The sequence below is a fragment of the Amblyraja radiata genome, chromosome 13 (genome assembly GCF_010909765.2).
Source record: "Amblyraja radiata isolate CabotCenter1 chromosome 13, sAmbRad1.1.pri, whole genome shotgun sequence".
Lineage (NCBI taxonomy): Eukaryota > Metazoa > Chordata > Chondrichthyes > Rajiformes > Rajidae > Amblyraja > Amblyraja radiata.
The window spans coordinates 29,673,145-29,690,569 of NC_045968.1; the positions used below are offsets into that span (position 1 = coordinate 29,673,145).

The following is a 17,425-nucleotide window of genomic DNA, read 5'->3' on the forward strand; positions in this document are numbered from 1 at the left end:
TGTTCTGAATTCGGCTCATGACATCCTGAACCCTGGCACCAGGGAGGCAACAGACCATCCTCGCATCTCGTCTGCCACCACAGAATCTCCTGTCCGCTCCTCAGACAATGGAGTCACCCACCACTAGGGCTCTGCCCGACGTCAGTCTCGCCGGTCGAGACCCATCTCTAGGATTGGAGCCACCGATGTGTCCGCCGCTTGGACTGGAAACATCGTCTCCCCGGACAGTTCCTAACAGGGCGTACCTGTTTTTATTAGGCATAGCCACCTGGGTCTTCTGCACTCCACGATTTCCACCCTTTCTCTCCGTCACACACCTTGGTTCTTCCCGTATCCTCGGCGTGACTAACTCACTGTAGATCCTGTCCAGGAAACTCTCGTTTTTCCGGATGGCCCTGAGGTCATCCAGCTGCTTCTCCAGTGTCCTAACACGGTCCTTTAGGAGCTGAAGCTGGACGCACTTGCCACAGTTGTAGCAGCCAGAGGCTCCATCCGTGTCCCTGGGTTCCCACATTCTGCAAGCCTCACACTGTCTCATCTGCCCCGACATGTGTTCACCGCGTTCCGTCCTCTCGAGCTTTATGCGTAGCCTCCTCCCCTCAACCTCCTCGCCGAAGACTCTCGAGCCAAAGACTCACACTTTACCAACAGGCACTTCATCACAAAACGTCTGACTCCCGACATCTCTGGCCACCCGGCCGGCTGGGGGGGGGGGCCCTCGTGTGGGGACTGGGATGGTCCCAGTGTCCGGTTCGGCCGGCGGGTTGGGGCGGGGGCGAGGGGTGTGGCGGTGCAGCGGCAGCGCCGGAGAGCCGGGATCGATCCTGGCTGCGGATGAGGCGCAGGTTTGTGTCCAGTGCTGCCGAGAGTGTTTTGGCATGTCTCCCTCCTCCAATCACCGCTCTCTATCCTCAGTCCCACCCCCACCTAGTTCCGCCTCTGACCAACACCTCCCTCCTCCAACGATCGTGCTGAATCATCACGTCCCACCTCCATTGCCTGCTGACCGACGTCTCTCTCGTCCAATCGGCGCCCTTGATCAACAGTCCCACCCCCCACTGTCTCGCGGAAAGCGGAGATTTCACCGGGTTTTAAAATCGGGATTACAAAAAATGGGGGGGATCGTCCCCCACCTCTCAAAACGGGGACCCCCCCCGGGATTTCCGCCCCTGCTGCCTGCTGTATCTGCATGCTTACTTTCATTGACTGAAGAACAAGGACCCCCAGATCCCATTGTACCTCCCCTTTTTCTTAACTTGACACCATTTAGTTAATAATCTTCCTTCCTGCTTTTCCTACCAAAGTGGATAACCTCACATTTATCCACATTAAACCGCATCCGCCATGCATCTGCCCACTCACCCAACCTGTCCAAGTCACCCTGCATTATCATAGCATCCTCCTCAAAGTTCACACTGCCACCCAGCTTTGTGTCATCTGCAGATTTGCTAATGTTACATCAGTTGGGGCAGGTTTCAGATTTATTTCCTCGCTGTGCTGGACGGGGATTGGAGCTAGAATAACTTGCATAATGGAATAAGGGTTGTCAAAAGGGGATGAATGGCATGTAACCAGCGAAATATCCAGTGCAGTCACAGTGAACGACCAAGGTTAGTAAAAAGGGGGAGATACATTCAGAGATCTCAGTAATGAGAGATTAATTTTCAGTGGTTTACTGCTTCATTTGAAATGAAAAGTTGATTCATTAATCTGGAAGAATCCTTCAGCCAATCCACAGCACCAGTCAAACAAAATAACTTATTTAGTTTCCCAATTCTATGAGATTTCATCAGCAGTTTCGCTTACTCTTTATACATTCCTAGATTGTCAATTTTGCAATGGATCAGTGCAATAAATTTATTAATGCAAAGTGTTTACATTACAATGTGACCAATGAAGCCATTCCCGATACAGTTCATTTCCAATGGTACATGGACCCTACTCTCCTCCTTTTGACTTGGTGCTGGCTCTAGGGAGCGTTAGCCCTCGTGGTGCATTGATTCTCAGTCGCCATCACGCTGTTTTCTTTTTCTGCCAACTGCACAAGAATGAGGAGACAGTGGTGTAGAATATGGCTGGACACAGCCTTGTTTAACACCCCTTGGATGTTCTGATTGTACTTCTCTCTTGCAGGAGGTGGGTAATATTCAGCCTCATTGTGGTAAGTAACAAAGAATGTGCATAGAGCTTTCTCATCAGAGTCATTCAGGCCAAGTTCTGAAAGCACGTTTATCCACGTGGCCTCAAGTTCCCTATCCCAAACCTTCCTCTTCAAGACAGAAGACAAACTGGGCAGAATGCTGGCATACCCTGGATGTTTCTCCAATACACGAGAATGCAAAGACTGAAGCATGTCAACAACATAACTGAAGAATAGGTTAACTTCCACACTTGTGAACCTATAAAGCAAAAATAAAGAACAGGTTAAGTTGTCTATTGGGGATATCAAGTATTTTATATAATCAGCATTGCAAAATTGACCATTAAAGCTAGTTTGAAAGTATCAGTCTACATCCTCAACTACCCAGATTCAAAATTGGCTCATAAACCAACGATTTTGCTGGGTGCAAAATGGCCTCTTCAATTCACAGAGGGGAATTGGGGATTTCTGGCAATGACAATGTTAATTGCCTTTTCCTAATTGACCTTGTGAAGGTGGAGGTGAGTGAGGTGCATAATCTGCTGGTCTTTGTGGGGTAAAGCGTGTGAGATAACTAATTCTGGGAAGTTTCCAAATAGTGAAGAAAGAATGGCAACAAAATGGTGACATAAAACCGCAGATACCAGAATCTGTTGCAAAAATAAAGGACAGCAAGTAGCAAGAGGAACTCAACGGGTCAGGCAGCATCTGTGGAAGGAAATGGACAGTCTACGTTTCTGGTCGAGACCTTTCATCTAGACTGAAAGAGTAGAGGGGAAGTAGACGGCATAAAGAGGTGGGGAGAAGGGTTGAGTAAGAACTGGGAAGCGATAGGTAGATACAGGTGAGGAGGAGTTGATTGGCAGATGACAGTCAGGTAGGAGAGAAAGGGTGGAGACAGTGATAGAGACTGGGAGGTAATTAGTGGAAAACAAAAGGCTGCAGATTCTGGAATTGGATGGAAAAGGGAGGTTAAGAATGGAAGGGGACGAGTGGTGGAGGCAAACGGGAAGAACAGCTGAGGGGTGTGATGAGCAGTAGGAGGAAGAAGGGATCCAGTGGGATGAGAGTATGGGAGAGGGGAGGGATGAAACGGTGGTAGAGGACTCAAGAGACTGCAGGTGGTCATTGATGTAGAGGAGGAATGGCAATTATTTGTCAAAGTCAGGATGGCATGTGGCTGTGGAATTGAACATGATGGAATCTATGAGTTTGCAGCTCATCCGGATAGTTACACCTTGCAGATGCTGGAAACATTTGGAGGAGCTCTCCCCATAGAATACATTATCTCAAAACTGCATTTATTGTCTCAGTATTCATAGAAAAAGGGAAGGTCATTAGTAAAACAGCTGAAGATGGTTACTCCCCTGAAATATTTCTGATACTGATACCAAGATACTCCAATGATATCCTGGGTCTGAGATGATTAATATCTTACAATCATGATAATCTTCCTTTGCGATACGTATGTTGTGCGGAGGAATGATTCACTATCACTTTTACTGACCATCTTTTTGTCGCAAACAATCAAAATCTATCAAGAAGTCAAGAAATCTATCAACAGGAATTGAGCTGTTTTGTCTATATTTGGAGCAAGGCACGAGAAAGATGTAAAGCTAAGTGGTCCAGTCAGACTCAAACGGAGCACCAGTAACCAGGGTATTGGTGAATTTTCAATTCTACCTGCCATCAAATAGAAAGATAGGGCAGTCATGGACTAGTTTAATGAGTCCAACTTTGAGTAAAGTATGCACTGGGAAATGTTTTACTGTCAAATACATGGCAGAATCATCAGCACTGCAACGGTGATTTATTGGGTTCATGACTTCATATCAAGTGAAGTGAATCAAACTGGTTGATATCTTGCTTCTACATTGTCACAATCCGCAGGAAGAGGCCAATATGGATCATCCACTTGGCACTGTGGAAGATGGATTGTCACATAGCATGTCAGACAATGCTTCAGCCTTCAGCCTTAATGTTTTCATCCATATATTATTGCTGGAAGGTGATTTGCACAGTGCTTGATCTTTTTGTTGTGTGGTGCTAGATTTGTTCAGAATCTATTCCCATTTCGCATGCTGACTGTAGCTCTCAACATTATGATGGTGTCATCAGTGGGAAAGTGGGAATTTATCTCCATAAGGACAATATAGTAGTCACCCATCAATGAAGAGATCATTGTTGCCTCCACTGATATGTATGTTCAATATGTGACCAATGCTATTACAAACATAAATGGGTGGTATTACAATGCTATTACACATCTGCAACAGATCAAGTTTTTCCTTCATGGTTCCCCCACCACCCTAGTCTTTCTGAAACCCGTGTCTTCCAATATATAAACAACACAATCACTGCTGATGCTTTTGATGATGGGCATTGAGGGTTTTTACACAAAGTACATTCTGTGTCTGCAATACCGTAAGTGATCCTTCCCAGCAGAAATCAATATGGAAGAGAACTGATTCATCAACTAAGGGAGGGTGGTAGGTAGTGACCAGAGAAGGATGCATTGCCCCACAGATTTCATGGGGTCCAGAATGAACATAGAAGAATGATTTCCACCGAACTGTATACACACCGAGCCAATAACTTTAATGCATTTTTTTGACTGGGAGGGCAGGTGATGCCCTGAATGATGATAATCTTGGAAGATTAGCTAAAAGGTATGATCTTATGAGTGTAACTATGTCATGCAGTTGGTTGACTAGTCTGAGAGTTCACTGACCCAATTAAGACACAACTCCCAAAATATCAGTGAGGAGATCATTGCATGGTTGGCTCGGCTGATTGTGTCTTTGCTCCAGTGTCAGGGGCAATGCTGGCAATCCATGTCTTTTAATGGCAGTCTTCCACAACTGTGACATGCTCACCCACAGAGTAAGGCAGTTATTCGTGATGTGGGCTTTGAAGTCATATATAGGTCAGACAACATGAGATCTTTGGGTCTCTTTCCCTGAAGGATGCTTGGTTAATTAGATGGGTTCTGTGTCTCCAGGGCAGCTTTGGTGGGATTTAATTGTGCCTCTCAAGATCATTGATCAGACTTCTGGATTACTCACCCAGCCATATAACCACCATAGTACTATTTTAATATGGCATGGATACTCTTTACAAGCCTGAAAAGCATAATCTGCTAGCATGGAACAGATAACACCAAATAACCCCCGATTGATTATGACATTTAAATTAAAGGTCTTGAGTTTTTGAGAAATGTTTGTGATGGCTCAACACCCACTGAATTCTCCCAGAAAGAAGGAGGGACACCAGCAGTGGCTAACAAGATCATTTTTACTTATACGTCTTTTATTCTTTTTCTTGTCACCTATTACACTTCTCTAGAGATGCTGTCTGACACGCTGAATTACACCAGCTTTTTGTGTCACACATTGGTAATGGATATGCTTCCTAAGTATAATGGATGTAGAAGTATAATAGCTGTTACAATTTACTTATTAAGCAGAAGTTCAATAAACTTGGAACGTAATGTCTCTTGAGTCCACCTGTCTTTCTTAAGGCTAGAATGAAATTATCATGTTACATTGGTTGAACCAAGCCAACATGTCTGAAGAACTAGCAATAAAACAAAGATTCTTTCTTCCAATATCCATTGACCATTTAAAAAAAACCCACACAATCACACAAGAGATCTTCCAATCCCAATGATAGCAATCCCAATAGTCTTGTGAACTTTGACTATCCCCATGTCACCTGTGGTCCAGGAGCACTGACCACATCTCATCCTGTCCAGCTTGTTTTGCAATGTTTTCAGAGTGTGGCTCAAAGGATTGCATGAGATACTTTGCATTCTGGTCCAATTCCTGGTATTGAGCTGTCAGTTCCTCTATTCTCTTCTCCAGCCTATACATTGAAATAAAGGAAATACAGGTTTAAAGGTGTACAACTTTTTGTGGTCAAACATTCATCATTAAACCAATGAAAACCCATGATTATGAGTTGATGCCAGTACCTCGAAGATGGCAGTGCTGACTGGCATTATTCAACCTATTTTAATAATGTATGGATTTGGAGAATCATTGAAATCACACTAATTCTGAAAATTCTAAAAAGCCTTTAGAGAAGAACAAATCAACATATTGTGTAGAAGGAACTGCAGATGCTGGTTTACACCAAAGATAGACACAAAATGCTGGAGTAACTCAGCAGGTCAGGTAGCATATCTGGAGTAAAGAAATAGGCGATGTTTCAGGCCGAGTCCCTTCTTGTCTGCAGGCAGCGTGAAGAATGGTCTCGACCCGAAACGTCAACTATTCCTTTTTTCCAGAGATGCTGTCTGACCAGCTGAGATACTCCAGCATTTTGTGTCTATCTCCAAGTCAACATTTTGGCAGCTTTTGCCAAGAGTTAGGATCTTAAGATATGACAAGCAAAACAAAAGGAAAATAAACCCAAAAGGGTAGGCATTCATCTGCAAGGCGAGCTGAGAATTAACAATGTCTGACTCTTATTTAACCCCTGCTTAAGTGAAAAAGATTCAATATGGTTCCAAAGAAGGTCGTCATCGGTGACTCTCCAGGTTACCATCTCAATTAATATGGCAACTTATTTAAAAGAAGTTGGAGGTGAAGAGTGAGGTTATAACTGCCCAATACTGATAGAGGATAAGTGACGACTCTGATACACGCAGTAGTAGTTGCCTACACAGCAGCTGCAACAGCTGCTTACATCCTCATCCTCTTCCAGTCCTCATCCCCTTGAAGACAATTCCCCACATTTTTTTTAAGATCAGTTGCCTCTTTTTAATAAAGGCTTAGACTATTTTCTAAATGGGGAGAGGATTCAGAAATCGGAGGTGCAAAGACGCTCTGGAGTTCTGGTGCAGGATTCCCCAAAAAGTTGATTTGCAAGTTAAATTGATCGTAAGAAATGCAAATGCAATGTTAGCATTTATTTCAAGAGTGCTAAGATATAAAAACAGGGATGTAATGCTGCGGCTTTATAAGGCGCTGGTGGTCAGACTGCATTTAGAGTATTATGAACAGTTTTGGGCCCCATATATGAGGAGGGATGTGCAGGCGTTGGAGAGGGTCCAGAGGAGGCTTAGGAGAATGATCCCAGAGATGATTGAGTTAACATGATGAGTCTCCTTCCATTTTTACTGGTTAGGCTTGATAATAAAGTAGCGATGTTACAAAACATACCTTCAGCGGCGCTGCAGTTCTGCCACTGGCTGTGTGCGCGACTTTGGCGCCTTTGACGGGGGGGGCGGGATTAAAATGCCGTTTCGCACTGCCTGTCTGAGGCGGATTTCCTCGGGCTACTAGCTGCTAATGAAAAATCGATCGGACTTTCGTTCGCGCTATATTTAAAAAAAAATTCGCTGGACAATTTAATATTTGGATTAAAATAAAAAGTGACTTCTAATGCCCTCAACGCCTACAACGTGATGGATCGCAAGAACGGGACAAAACAAAACGTAAATCGTTTATTTTACATATAATCTTGCTTCTTGGGATGGCTTTAATTTAATTTTACGTTGTGAAAATGTTATTTGGGCCCCATACGAACCGGCAGTGTTTTTCCTGCCGATATGCGCTTCAAATTCACCGCAAATGCAACGTTCCAATCAATCGCGTTCCAGAAGCAAGATGATTAAAATGCCCTTTTTATGTACAATCATGTCATAAGCAGTCCAAATTGTCTATATTTTGTGTTAATCTCTCTCCAAGATCATTATTTTTAAACTAAATATTCACAACAGTTTGAGTCACATGTATTGTGCAAAAAACAATAATTTTTATTATATTTTGAGAGGGTGTTTCTGGATTAATTTATGGGAATTAAATATTAAATTCCTTCCATCTGGCATATAAATTCATGATAGTGAGATTTAAAAATTATGTTATATTGTGAATTCCTGTGTGAATGGGATTAGTTTGTTAGGCTATTTTAAAAAATGATCATTTTCTTAAGAAATGGAATCTATAAGACACTCTTAATGGGAAAGGCATGTCATGCGTGGTTTGAAGAGCAAAAACTTGTAGTTTACAATGCCAAAATTGAAAAGTTGAGAAAAAACAAGGTGCACAGAGTTGCTTATTGGTTACAATCTGAGGAGTATGATGATGCTACTGATTATTATATGCCAATGTACCAGCTAGCAACTGATCTTCTCCATAAACACTTGGTCTATTGCTAGAAATTGTAATGTATGTACCTATCTGTTACGGACTTACAGCATATTATACAATATTAAATTTCTGATCTGGAGAATATCACATTTTTGAATTTTCAAGGCAGTCTGGGTATTTATTACTATTTCCATCACAACAGTCAATTTTGTAATTAGCTACAATTAGGTAATTAACTAATTATGTGCTTTAATTTCAGGTCATCCAAGTAAGATGTATTATATTTGTTTCAGAATGCTTTAATCTATAATAACTGAAAATGTCATTCAGTTCTCTTAATTTTCAAGAAAGCTATGGGCTTTTGACTATTCTTGATCACAGCTTTTGTGTTAAGTCAATGGAAAAGCAATAGAGAACAAGATGCTAATTTCCGAGTATGAAAATGACCATACCTTTTTTAATACTGAAGATATGAAAGTGAATTAGGTGTCAAATTAAACTTCTTATTATGCTTTATCTGACGGGATAAATTGCAGACTTGATTTTAAAAATCTCAACATTTTGTAACATTGCTAAATAGAGCGGCTACTATTGTCAAGGTGTTAATGAGAGAAATTGTCCCTAGATTTGGCATCCCTATTCGATTTAGTTCAGATAAAGGTCGACACTTTATTGGACAAATCAATAAAGAATTTTGTGAACAGCTGGGGATCCAGCAGCACTTGCACTGTGCTTATCGACCACAGGCTGCTGGACTTGTAGAAAGATCAAATCTAAATTAGCTAAACAAAGGGGACTATGAAGGCATGAGAGAGGAGCTGGCCAAGGTAGACTGGAAAGGGATCCTAGCAAGAATGACGGTGGAACAGCAATGGCAGGAATTTCTGGGCATAATCCGGAAGACGCAGGATCATTTCATTCCAAAAAGGAAGAAAGATTCTAAGGGGAGTAGGAGGCAACCGTGGCTGACAAGAGAAGTTAGGGATAGAATAAAACTAAAAGAAAAGATGTATAACACAGCAAAGAGTAGCCTGAAGCCAGAGGATTGGGAAACTTTCATAGGACAACAGAAGGAAACAAAACGGGCAATACAGGCTGAAAAGAAGAGGTACGAGGGGAAGCTGGCCAGGAATATAAAGAAGGACAGTAAAAGCTTCTTTAGATATGTTAAGGGAAAAAGAGTAGCAAAGTCCAATGTGGGTCCCTTGAAGGCAGACATGGGTGAAATTATTAAGAGTAACAAGGAAATGGCAGAAGAGTTGAACAGGTACTTCGGATCTGTCTTCACTAAGGAAGACACAAACAATCTCCCAGATGTACTGGAGGATAGAGGATCTAAGGGGGTAGAGGAACTGAAAGAAATTTTCATTGGGCGAGAAATAGTATTGGGTAGGCTAATGGGACTGATGGATGCTAAATCCCCTGGGCCTGATGATCTGCATCCCAGGGTCCTCAGAGAGGTGTCTCTAGAAATAGTGGATGCATTGGTGATCATTTTCCAATGTTCAATAGATTCAGGATCACTGTGGATTGGAGGATAGCTAATGTTATCCCACTTTTCAAGAAAGGAGCTAGAGAGAAAACGGGGAATTACAGACCAGTTAACCTGACTTCGGTGGTGGGAAATATGCTGGAGTCAATTATTAAAGAGGTAATAATGGAGCATTTGGATAGCAGTAAGAGGATTAGTCTGTCAACATGGATTTATGAAAGGGAAATCATGCTTGACTAATCTTCTGGAATTTTATGAGGATGTGACAAGTGAAATGGATGAAGGGGAGCCAGTGGATGTAGTGTATCTAGACTTTCAGAAAGCCTTTGATAAGGTCCCGCATGGGAGACTGGTAACTGAAATTAATGCACATGCTATTGGTGGTAGGGTGTTGACATGGATAGAAAATTGGTTGGCAGACAGGAAGCAAAGAGTAGGAGTGAACCGGTCCTTTTCAGAGTGGCAAGCCATGGCAAGTGGAGTGCCGCAAGGCTCGGTGTTGGGGCCGCAACTGTTTAACATATATATTAATGATTTGGAAGAAGGAATTAGGAGCAATACTAGCAAGTTTGCGGATGACACAAAGCTGGGTGGCAGTGTGAACTGTGAAGAGGATGTTAGGAGGTTGCAGGGTGACCGGGACAGGTTGAGTGAGTGGGCAGATGCGTGGCAGATGCAGTATAATATAGATAAATGTGAGGTTATCCACTTTGGCGGCAAAAACAAGGGGGCAGATTATTATCTCAATGGGGTTAGGTTAGGTAAGGGGGAGGTGCAGCGAGACCTGGGTGTCCTTGTACACCAGTCACGGAAAGTTGGCGTGCAGGTACAGCAGGCAGTGAAGAAAGCTAATGGAATGTTGGCCTTCATAACAAGAGAATTTCAGTATAGGAGTAAAGAGGTTCTTCTGCAGTTGTATAGGGCTCTGATAAGACCACATCTGGAGTATTGTGTGCAGTTTTGGTCTCCTAATTTGAGGAAGGACATTCTTGTGATTGAGGCAGTGCAGCGTAGGTTCACGAGATTGATCCCTGGGATGGTAGGTCTGTCATATGAGGAAAGATTGAAAAGACTAGGCTTGTATTCACTGGAGTTTAGAAGGATGAGGGGGAATCGTATAGAAACATATAAAATTATAAAAGGACTGGACAAGCTAGATGCAGGAAAAATGTTCCCAATGTCGGGCAAGTCCAGAACCAGGGGCCACAGTCTTAGAATAAAGGGGAGGCCATTTAAGACTGAGGTGAGAAAAAAACCTTTTCACCCAGAGAGTTGTGAATTTGTGGAATTCCCTGCCACAGAGGGCAGTGGAGGCCAAATCACCGGATGGATTTAAGAGAGAGTTAGATAGAGCTCTAGGGGCTAGTGGAATCAAGGGATATGGGGAGAAGGCAGGCACGGGTTATTATTAGGGGACGATCAGCCCTGATCACAATGAATGGCGGTGCTGGCTCGAAGGGCCGAATGGCCTCCTCCTGCACCTATTTTCTATGTATCTGTTTATCTAAAGGTGGAGACTGGACTTGGTTGAATTAAATTATTCCCATTAGCTTTATTTCAGATGAGAGTCATGCCTGTAGGGAAATCTAGACTGAGCCCAGCTGAAATTGTTTATGGTAAACCCTTAAGAACACCTTGGAATCAGAATGCAATGAAGATAATTAACTTCCATCATATTACTGTGGAGATGACTGACTACATTCTAGCTTTGACCAGAGCATTGTACTGTAGAGTAAGAGCAGCCTATAGCGAGATGACTATGTTAGTAACTTCAACTAAAGTGAAACCTGGAGACTATGTCATTATAAAGAATTGGGTAAGGAAAGGATTAGAAGTTCGCTGGGAGAGACCTTACCAGGTTCTCCTAACTACTCCAACAGCAGTGAAAGTAGATGGGAGTGCATGGGTACATCTCCACCACTGTAAGAGTATCAGTGGAAATAAGGACTGCTAACTTACTTTATTCCAGGTTCTCTTAGAAACTTCATACTCTACTATGGATCAAGCACAGATGAATTATCAAGATGGATGGAGGGGATTTGCGCCCACGAAAACACGGGTGGTGAAGACTCTAGGAAGCTTGAAGCTACGCCCATGAAAACTCAGGAAGCTTGATGAAATTCTTGGAAAATACATCAGCATCATTCGGTTAAGATATCTGTTAGAATGAAGCAGTCACTATTGTATGCTGATTATCATTAATGATGGGTTATCATATGAAAAAAAGGGAGGAATGTTAATATTGGCCAAAATAGAGATATATAAAATGGAGGATCAATGCATCTGCAAGACCTGCTGGGCCTCTGTCTGTGAAAAGCTGCAGGCTGTGGATTGTCACCAGGAAGTCTAACTCCTAGATTGAACTATCAGATAAGGTGAGATCCAGATGTCCTCTGTATTGTTAAAATGGATGAGTACTTTGCAGAGAAACCCAAATGTGTTGCAGAAGCAGTAGCATGATAGGCTGGCTACAGAGGGATTGTAAATACTGTTAATAATGTTGCAAGATGTTTGTGTTACTGTTTGATGATTGGCTGAAGTGTGAAGCCTTTTTTGAATTGTTTATACTCCCCAGGAGAATGTTGCATTACTTGATTGATTGACTTCCTTCCTGAAGCTTCTGTAGAAACATTGTAATGAGGTGCTCTGTAATTGGGTTGGGGAACTGTCAATAACACTTTAATGTAATCGATATTGTGATATGTTTGTAGGGGTAACACCCCCATGTAGATCTGCCCCACAGGGTTTGATCAGCCATGATCACAATGAATGGCGGTGCTGGCTCAAAGGGCCGAATGGCCTCCTCCTGCACCTATTTTCTATGTTTCTATAAAAGGTAACCCTCACGAGGTTCGTTGTCGATTTTTGGAGGAGCGCTTGGGACTGCGTAACCTTTTGGGAGTATCTGCTTGCAAGGATCGATCCCGCGGTGGTTAGGTATTGTATAGGGTATTCGTTATTGTTTCATAAAATAAAAGTTTAGTGGTCCAGTGCTTGACTCTGTGTTTTACTGAACTAGACTAAGGGGGATTAGCTCTAGGAGCACAATTACAATAAGAAGCGAACTCTGACCAGAGGACATCCATCGCCTCTGCCCCACACACCAGTGCCTGCCCTGCACAGCAGCTGCCACAGCCTGCCCCTACCTGCCAATCCTGTGGCGGAGAAGTTCTGTGGACACCCTCTCAGAGGAAGCCTTCAGCTGTCGTCCCTTGGCCGCTCCCTCCTGCCTATCGGCCTTCATGGCCTTATTCATTATTCAGCAGATCCACCACCAAACTGCCTCCATGCAACGCCCAGGCAGTTGAGCGAGTAAACTTGGTGAACAGCTGTGTGGGGAACGGGCTGGCCCTGTCCCAGCAGCTCAGTGACACCTATTTTAAACCACGGCAAAAAATAGCAAGGTGGAATTGGGCAGTGATCAGCTCAGTGACTTGCAATTCACTACCTTCTGCATTAAAGCCTCGACGAGGTGATTAATTTTTTTTTTACAATCCATGAGTAAAAACTTCTATGAGATGCCAATAAGTAATTAATGAAGGCCGCTGTAAAGTTAACCTGTTAACTAGAATAGTCATCTTTGAAAACTGAGCCTGATGTTTATTAAGTTCAAATGATTCTAAATATAAAAGTGATTACACTTGATAAATGCTGTTGGATATTGAGCTGCTGTGTGGTTTGCACGGGAACTGGCAGCAGTGCTCGCTCTTCTCTCTCGTGTTTGGGGCCGCTTATAAAACTACTTAGTCGTCAGGAGATCTGTGGTCGGTGCAACACCATCCTACTGCCTGCCCGCCCCATGTCCAAGAGCAGGAAGCTCGATCCAACACCATTCTAGAATCTGTTTAACACCTCGAACGGCGAGAGGCAGTGTGATCAACCTGCCTGTGTACCGTGAAACGGGATCGATTCAACACACCCTACAAATCTGTATAGTGAACGGGAGCGGGTGATCGATCCTACATACCTTTAGTCTGTACAGAGTGACGGGGAGCGGGATCGGTTCTACACACCCCAACAGTTTGTGTACAGTGACGGGAAGCAGGATCGATTGTACACGAAGCCACTGTTTGCATGGAAAATTAACCAGCGTCTGGGACAAGTGCCGATCCTCGTCCCTTTTATGACACTACTCCCTGACTGCAGTAATTGAAACTTGTGTTAGATTATTGCTCAAGAGAGTTGGAATGATTTTCAAGAACATTCTCTGTGCGTGCAATCGTCCGGAGACGCTAAGATACCGGGCGATCCTGAATCACATGAATGCAGTCGATTGTGTTATTCCAGGAAGTCGGGGCAGCATTTTCACCAGCAAAGTGCAATTTGTTCGGGAAGCTGTTCCTATTGTTCCCATTAGTGAGATGAACGGGGCCCGGACTGTGTGTAACGCGATTCAAGCTACTACCAGCACCGTGATCGATTATAAAAGCTGTCCCTTTTATAAATTGTTTCAGGATACTTTCAAAATTATTTGTAATAATGTCTGGCCTGCTTATTACACTGATAACGCTGGGAACAGTGTGATTGTAAAATAAAAGCAGAAGATCAGGCTTCAGATTTTCAGCATCTGCAGTATTTTATTTTTGACAGTAGGATCATAGGTTCGGAATTCATAGAGACTTCACACTCAGTTCCAATTGGTCTGTTAAAGCGCTTACTTTAGTTAGTTTACAAGGTCAGACAAGCGGTACAGAGCCCTGAAGTCTACACGGCCAGGTTCAGCAACAGCTACTTTCATCAGCTTCTTGACTTGCATAACCCTAACCTGCATCGGTAACGGACCGCCTCTTGCACTACCACTTGTGGTTTACACAAATGTCTTGTTGTTTTAGCATAGTTTTCTTTTTATTGGCTTACAGAATCTATGTATAATTTCTGTTTATGTGTTGTCTGATTCTATGTATCTGTGATGTTGCTGCAATCAAAGGATTTTCACTGTACCTCGTCATACTTGTGCATGTGACAATAACTCCACTTGACGAGTTAATCTGCGTCGAATCAGTAGTAAAGAAAGCAAACTCAAGGTATTTCAAGAAGACTCGTATACAGAACAGGGATGTAATGTTGAGGCTCTTTTAGGCGCTGGTTAGGCCACACTTGGAATATTGTGAGCAACTTTGGGCACCATATCTGAGGATGGATGTGCTAGCTCTAGAGAGGGTCCAGAGGAAGTTTACAAGAATGATCCCAGGGATGAGTAGGTTAACCTATGATGAGCGTTGGTCAGCACTGGCCCTGTACTCGCTGGAGTTTAGAAGAATGAGGGGGGAACCTCATTGAAAACGTCAGAATAGTGAAAGGCTTGGTTAGAGTGCATGTGGAGAGGATGTTTCCATTAGTGGGAGAGTCTAGAACTAGAGGTCATAACCTCAGAATTAAAGGACGTTCTTTTAAGAAGGAGATGAGGAGACATTTCTTTAGTCAGAGGTGAATCCGTGGAATTATTTGCCACAGAAGGCTGTAGAGGCCAAGTCAGTGGATATTTTTAAGGCAGAGATAGACAGATTCTTGGTTAGTACAGGTGTCAGAGGTGTTGGGGAGAAGGCAGGAGAATGGGGGTTAGGAGGGAGAGATAGAACGGCCATGATTGAATGCTGGAATAGACTCGATGGGCCGAATGGGCCAATTCTCCTCCTATTCCTTATGACATGTAGACAACCTGCAGAGAATGCAATAGCCACGATACAGATCAAGTACGATTAATAACATTCTCTGTGCTGTTAGTCAGAATCAACTACTGGATTATAATTTTGCTGCATTTGATTCACAATGTTGTTTGCACTACCTTCAGGGATCTGAGTGGTTTCAGAAAATCTTAATAAATGACAGCCACTATCTCTGAATGTTGTAAGAGTTAATTACATCAATAGACATTATTAGCGAAACAATGGGGGTGTAACATTTAACATTACCATTACCTTTAATCATGAGCCAAGGAGTGAATAAGGTTAGGAAGGTCACCGATTCAACCACATTGGTTAGGAGCAGTTTTATTTGTACACACAAAATGCTTGTACACACAAAATGCACAATAATATTTGAAGTAACAGGTGACAGCACTAAAAATATTTCAATATTATCCACTTTTATGTTGGGTGTACAGGGTTGAAGTTTGGGGTCTAGGAATTCACTCCAGCCACCTCTGACCAACTCCCACGTCCTTCCCATCAGATCAGAGGACGCCCAACCACCTTCTCAAATGCCTCAGAGTGCTTCCCCTTCTCCTGCTCATTCACAGGACATTTGTGCTACGATAAACCGCATCAGTACTTTCACTCACGCATTGCTCAGACTGCTCACGTTTACATGTCTTTTGTCAACATTCACTTTGTTCAAGGCCTGTCATTTTCAAGAGTTGGCTCCTTTGGTGAACTCATACCTTCTTTTCTTTCAGTGGCCAAGACCAGCTCACTGTCTTCTGTGAGGACAGGGAACGCGGTCGGAGGCCTTTATCGAGGCGCCGCAGTCTCGATGCCTCCCGGATCGCCGCCTAGAAGCCCGGGTCAGGCAAAGCGGCCGACGGAGTCTTTCTCTGGGGCCCGGGATGGCACCATGCACGGAGGCGTGAACTAGGGCAGCGGTGAAGCCTCGCAGCGGTGCCGATGCCTCACAGGTCGACTCGCGGTCGATGAGAGCATGGAGGAGGGAGGGGAAGAACAATGGGGGGCCCGTCGTGACGGATGGGGGGGAGGAGAACAATGGACAATGGGGGGGGAGGAGAACAATGGACAATGGGGGGGGAGGAGAACAATGGACAATGGGGGGGGGGGGGGACAAAGGACAATGGGGACCCGGCCTGAGGGAACTGCGGGGAACGACACAAAAGGGGAAGCTTTGTAATGTTTTCAGCACCGTAGGTGGCTGCTATTTGTATAGGGGGGTTGCACGAAAGGTCACTGGGTCACAGGGCTCGACGCACGGAGCCGCTAAATCCAACTGGAAGACATCCGTCACTTCCGGTATATGTTATTAATGCTAGAAGCGCGTACATTCCTACCTGTTAAAAACCGCCAAAATTTTGAATTTTTGCGCTGAAAAAAATTGTGGGAGTCGGGGTAAGTGTGAGAGACATGTACCCAACTTTAGAATTCCAAAAGTGAAGTGAAATGAAGGTATAGAGAAGCGAGAACTGAAGGGACTACAGCAGCTAAAGTGCTTGGTAAACATTGAAAATATTGGGAATTATCGCGTTTGCTCACTGCATTTCATCAAGTAAGGCATTATTTGTGTTTTTTCTTGATTCCTTTGGCATCTAAAAATTCTCAGAAGTGATAAATCTGGCTGTAAATTTTTCTTCAGATGCGTTTTCATTTTGTATGTAAAAACCCACGAGAACCATAGGCGATTAAAAAACATTTACAGCCAGATTTATCACTTCTGAAACTTTTTAGATGCCAAAGGAATCAAGAAAAAACACAAATAATGCCTTAGTTGCTATATAATGCCTTAGTTGCAGTGAGCAAACGGCCAATGTTCGCCAAGCTCTCGGTCTGTTGTTGTCCCTTCAGCTCTTGTTTCTATCTACCGTCATTTCTCCTCACTTTTGGAATTCTGAAGTAGGCTAAATGTCTCTCACGCTTACCCCGATTTCTAAAATTACTGCTGCTCACTGACTTGCGAAAGAGTAGCGTGCTGGCGGATTGAGGGCAAGTTCCGGCCCACGACAGCCCGAGGCTGGAGTCACTCTCCAGTTTGAAC

The 17,425-nt window shown here is 43.5% G+C and overlaps 1 protein-coding gene across 3 annotated transcripts; it reads right to left on the minus strand.

The window, feature by feature from the left end:
• Window positions 1-1,835: 1,835 nt before the first annotated feature.
• On the minus strand, window positions 1,836-13,025 carry smco1 (single-pass membrane protein with coiled-coil domains 1). Of its 3 annotated transcripts, none has more exons than XM_033031549.1 (3): window positions 12,874-13,025; window positions 5,855-6,004; window positions 1,836-2,399 (listed from the first exon to the last, which is right to left on the minus strand). In XM_033031549.1, the coding sequence occupies exons 1-3, from the start codon at window positions 12,981-12,983 to the stop codon at window positions 1,970-1,972; spliced, it is 690 nt and encodes a 229-aa protein (XP_032887440.1). In that variant the 5' UTR covers window positions 12,984-13,025; the 3' UTR covers window positions 1,836-1,969. The 3 variants fall into 3 exon arrangements, with proteins under 3 accessions (XP_032887440.1, XP_032887441.1, XP_032887442.1); XM_033031550.1 differs by having other exon boundaries at window positions 1,848-2,399; window positions 5,876-6,004; XM_033031551.1 differs by lacking the exon at window positions 5,855-6,004 and having other exon boundaries at window positions 1,848-2,399.
• Window positions 13,026-17,425: the final 4,400 nt, after the last annotated feature.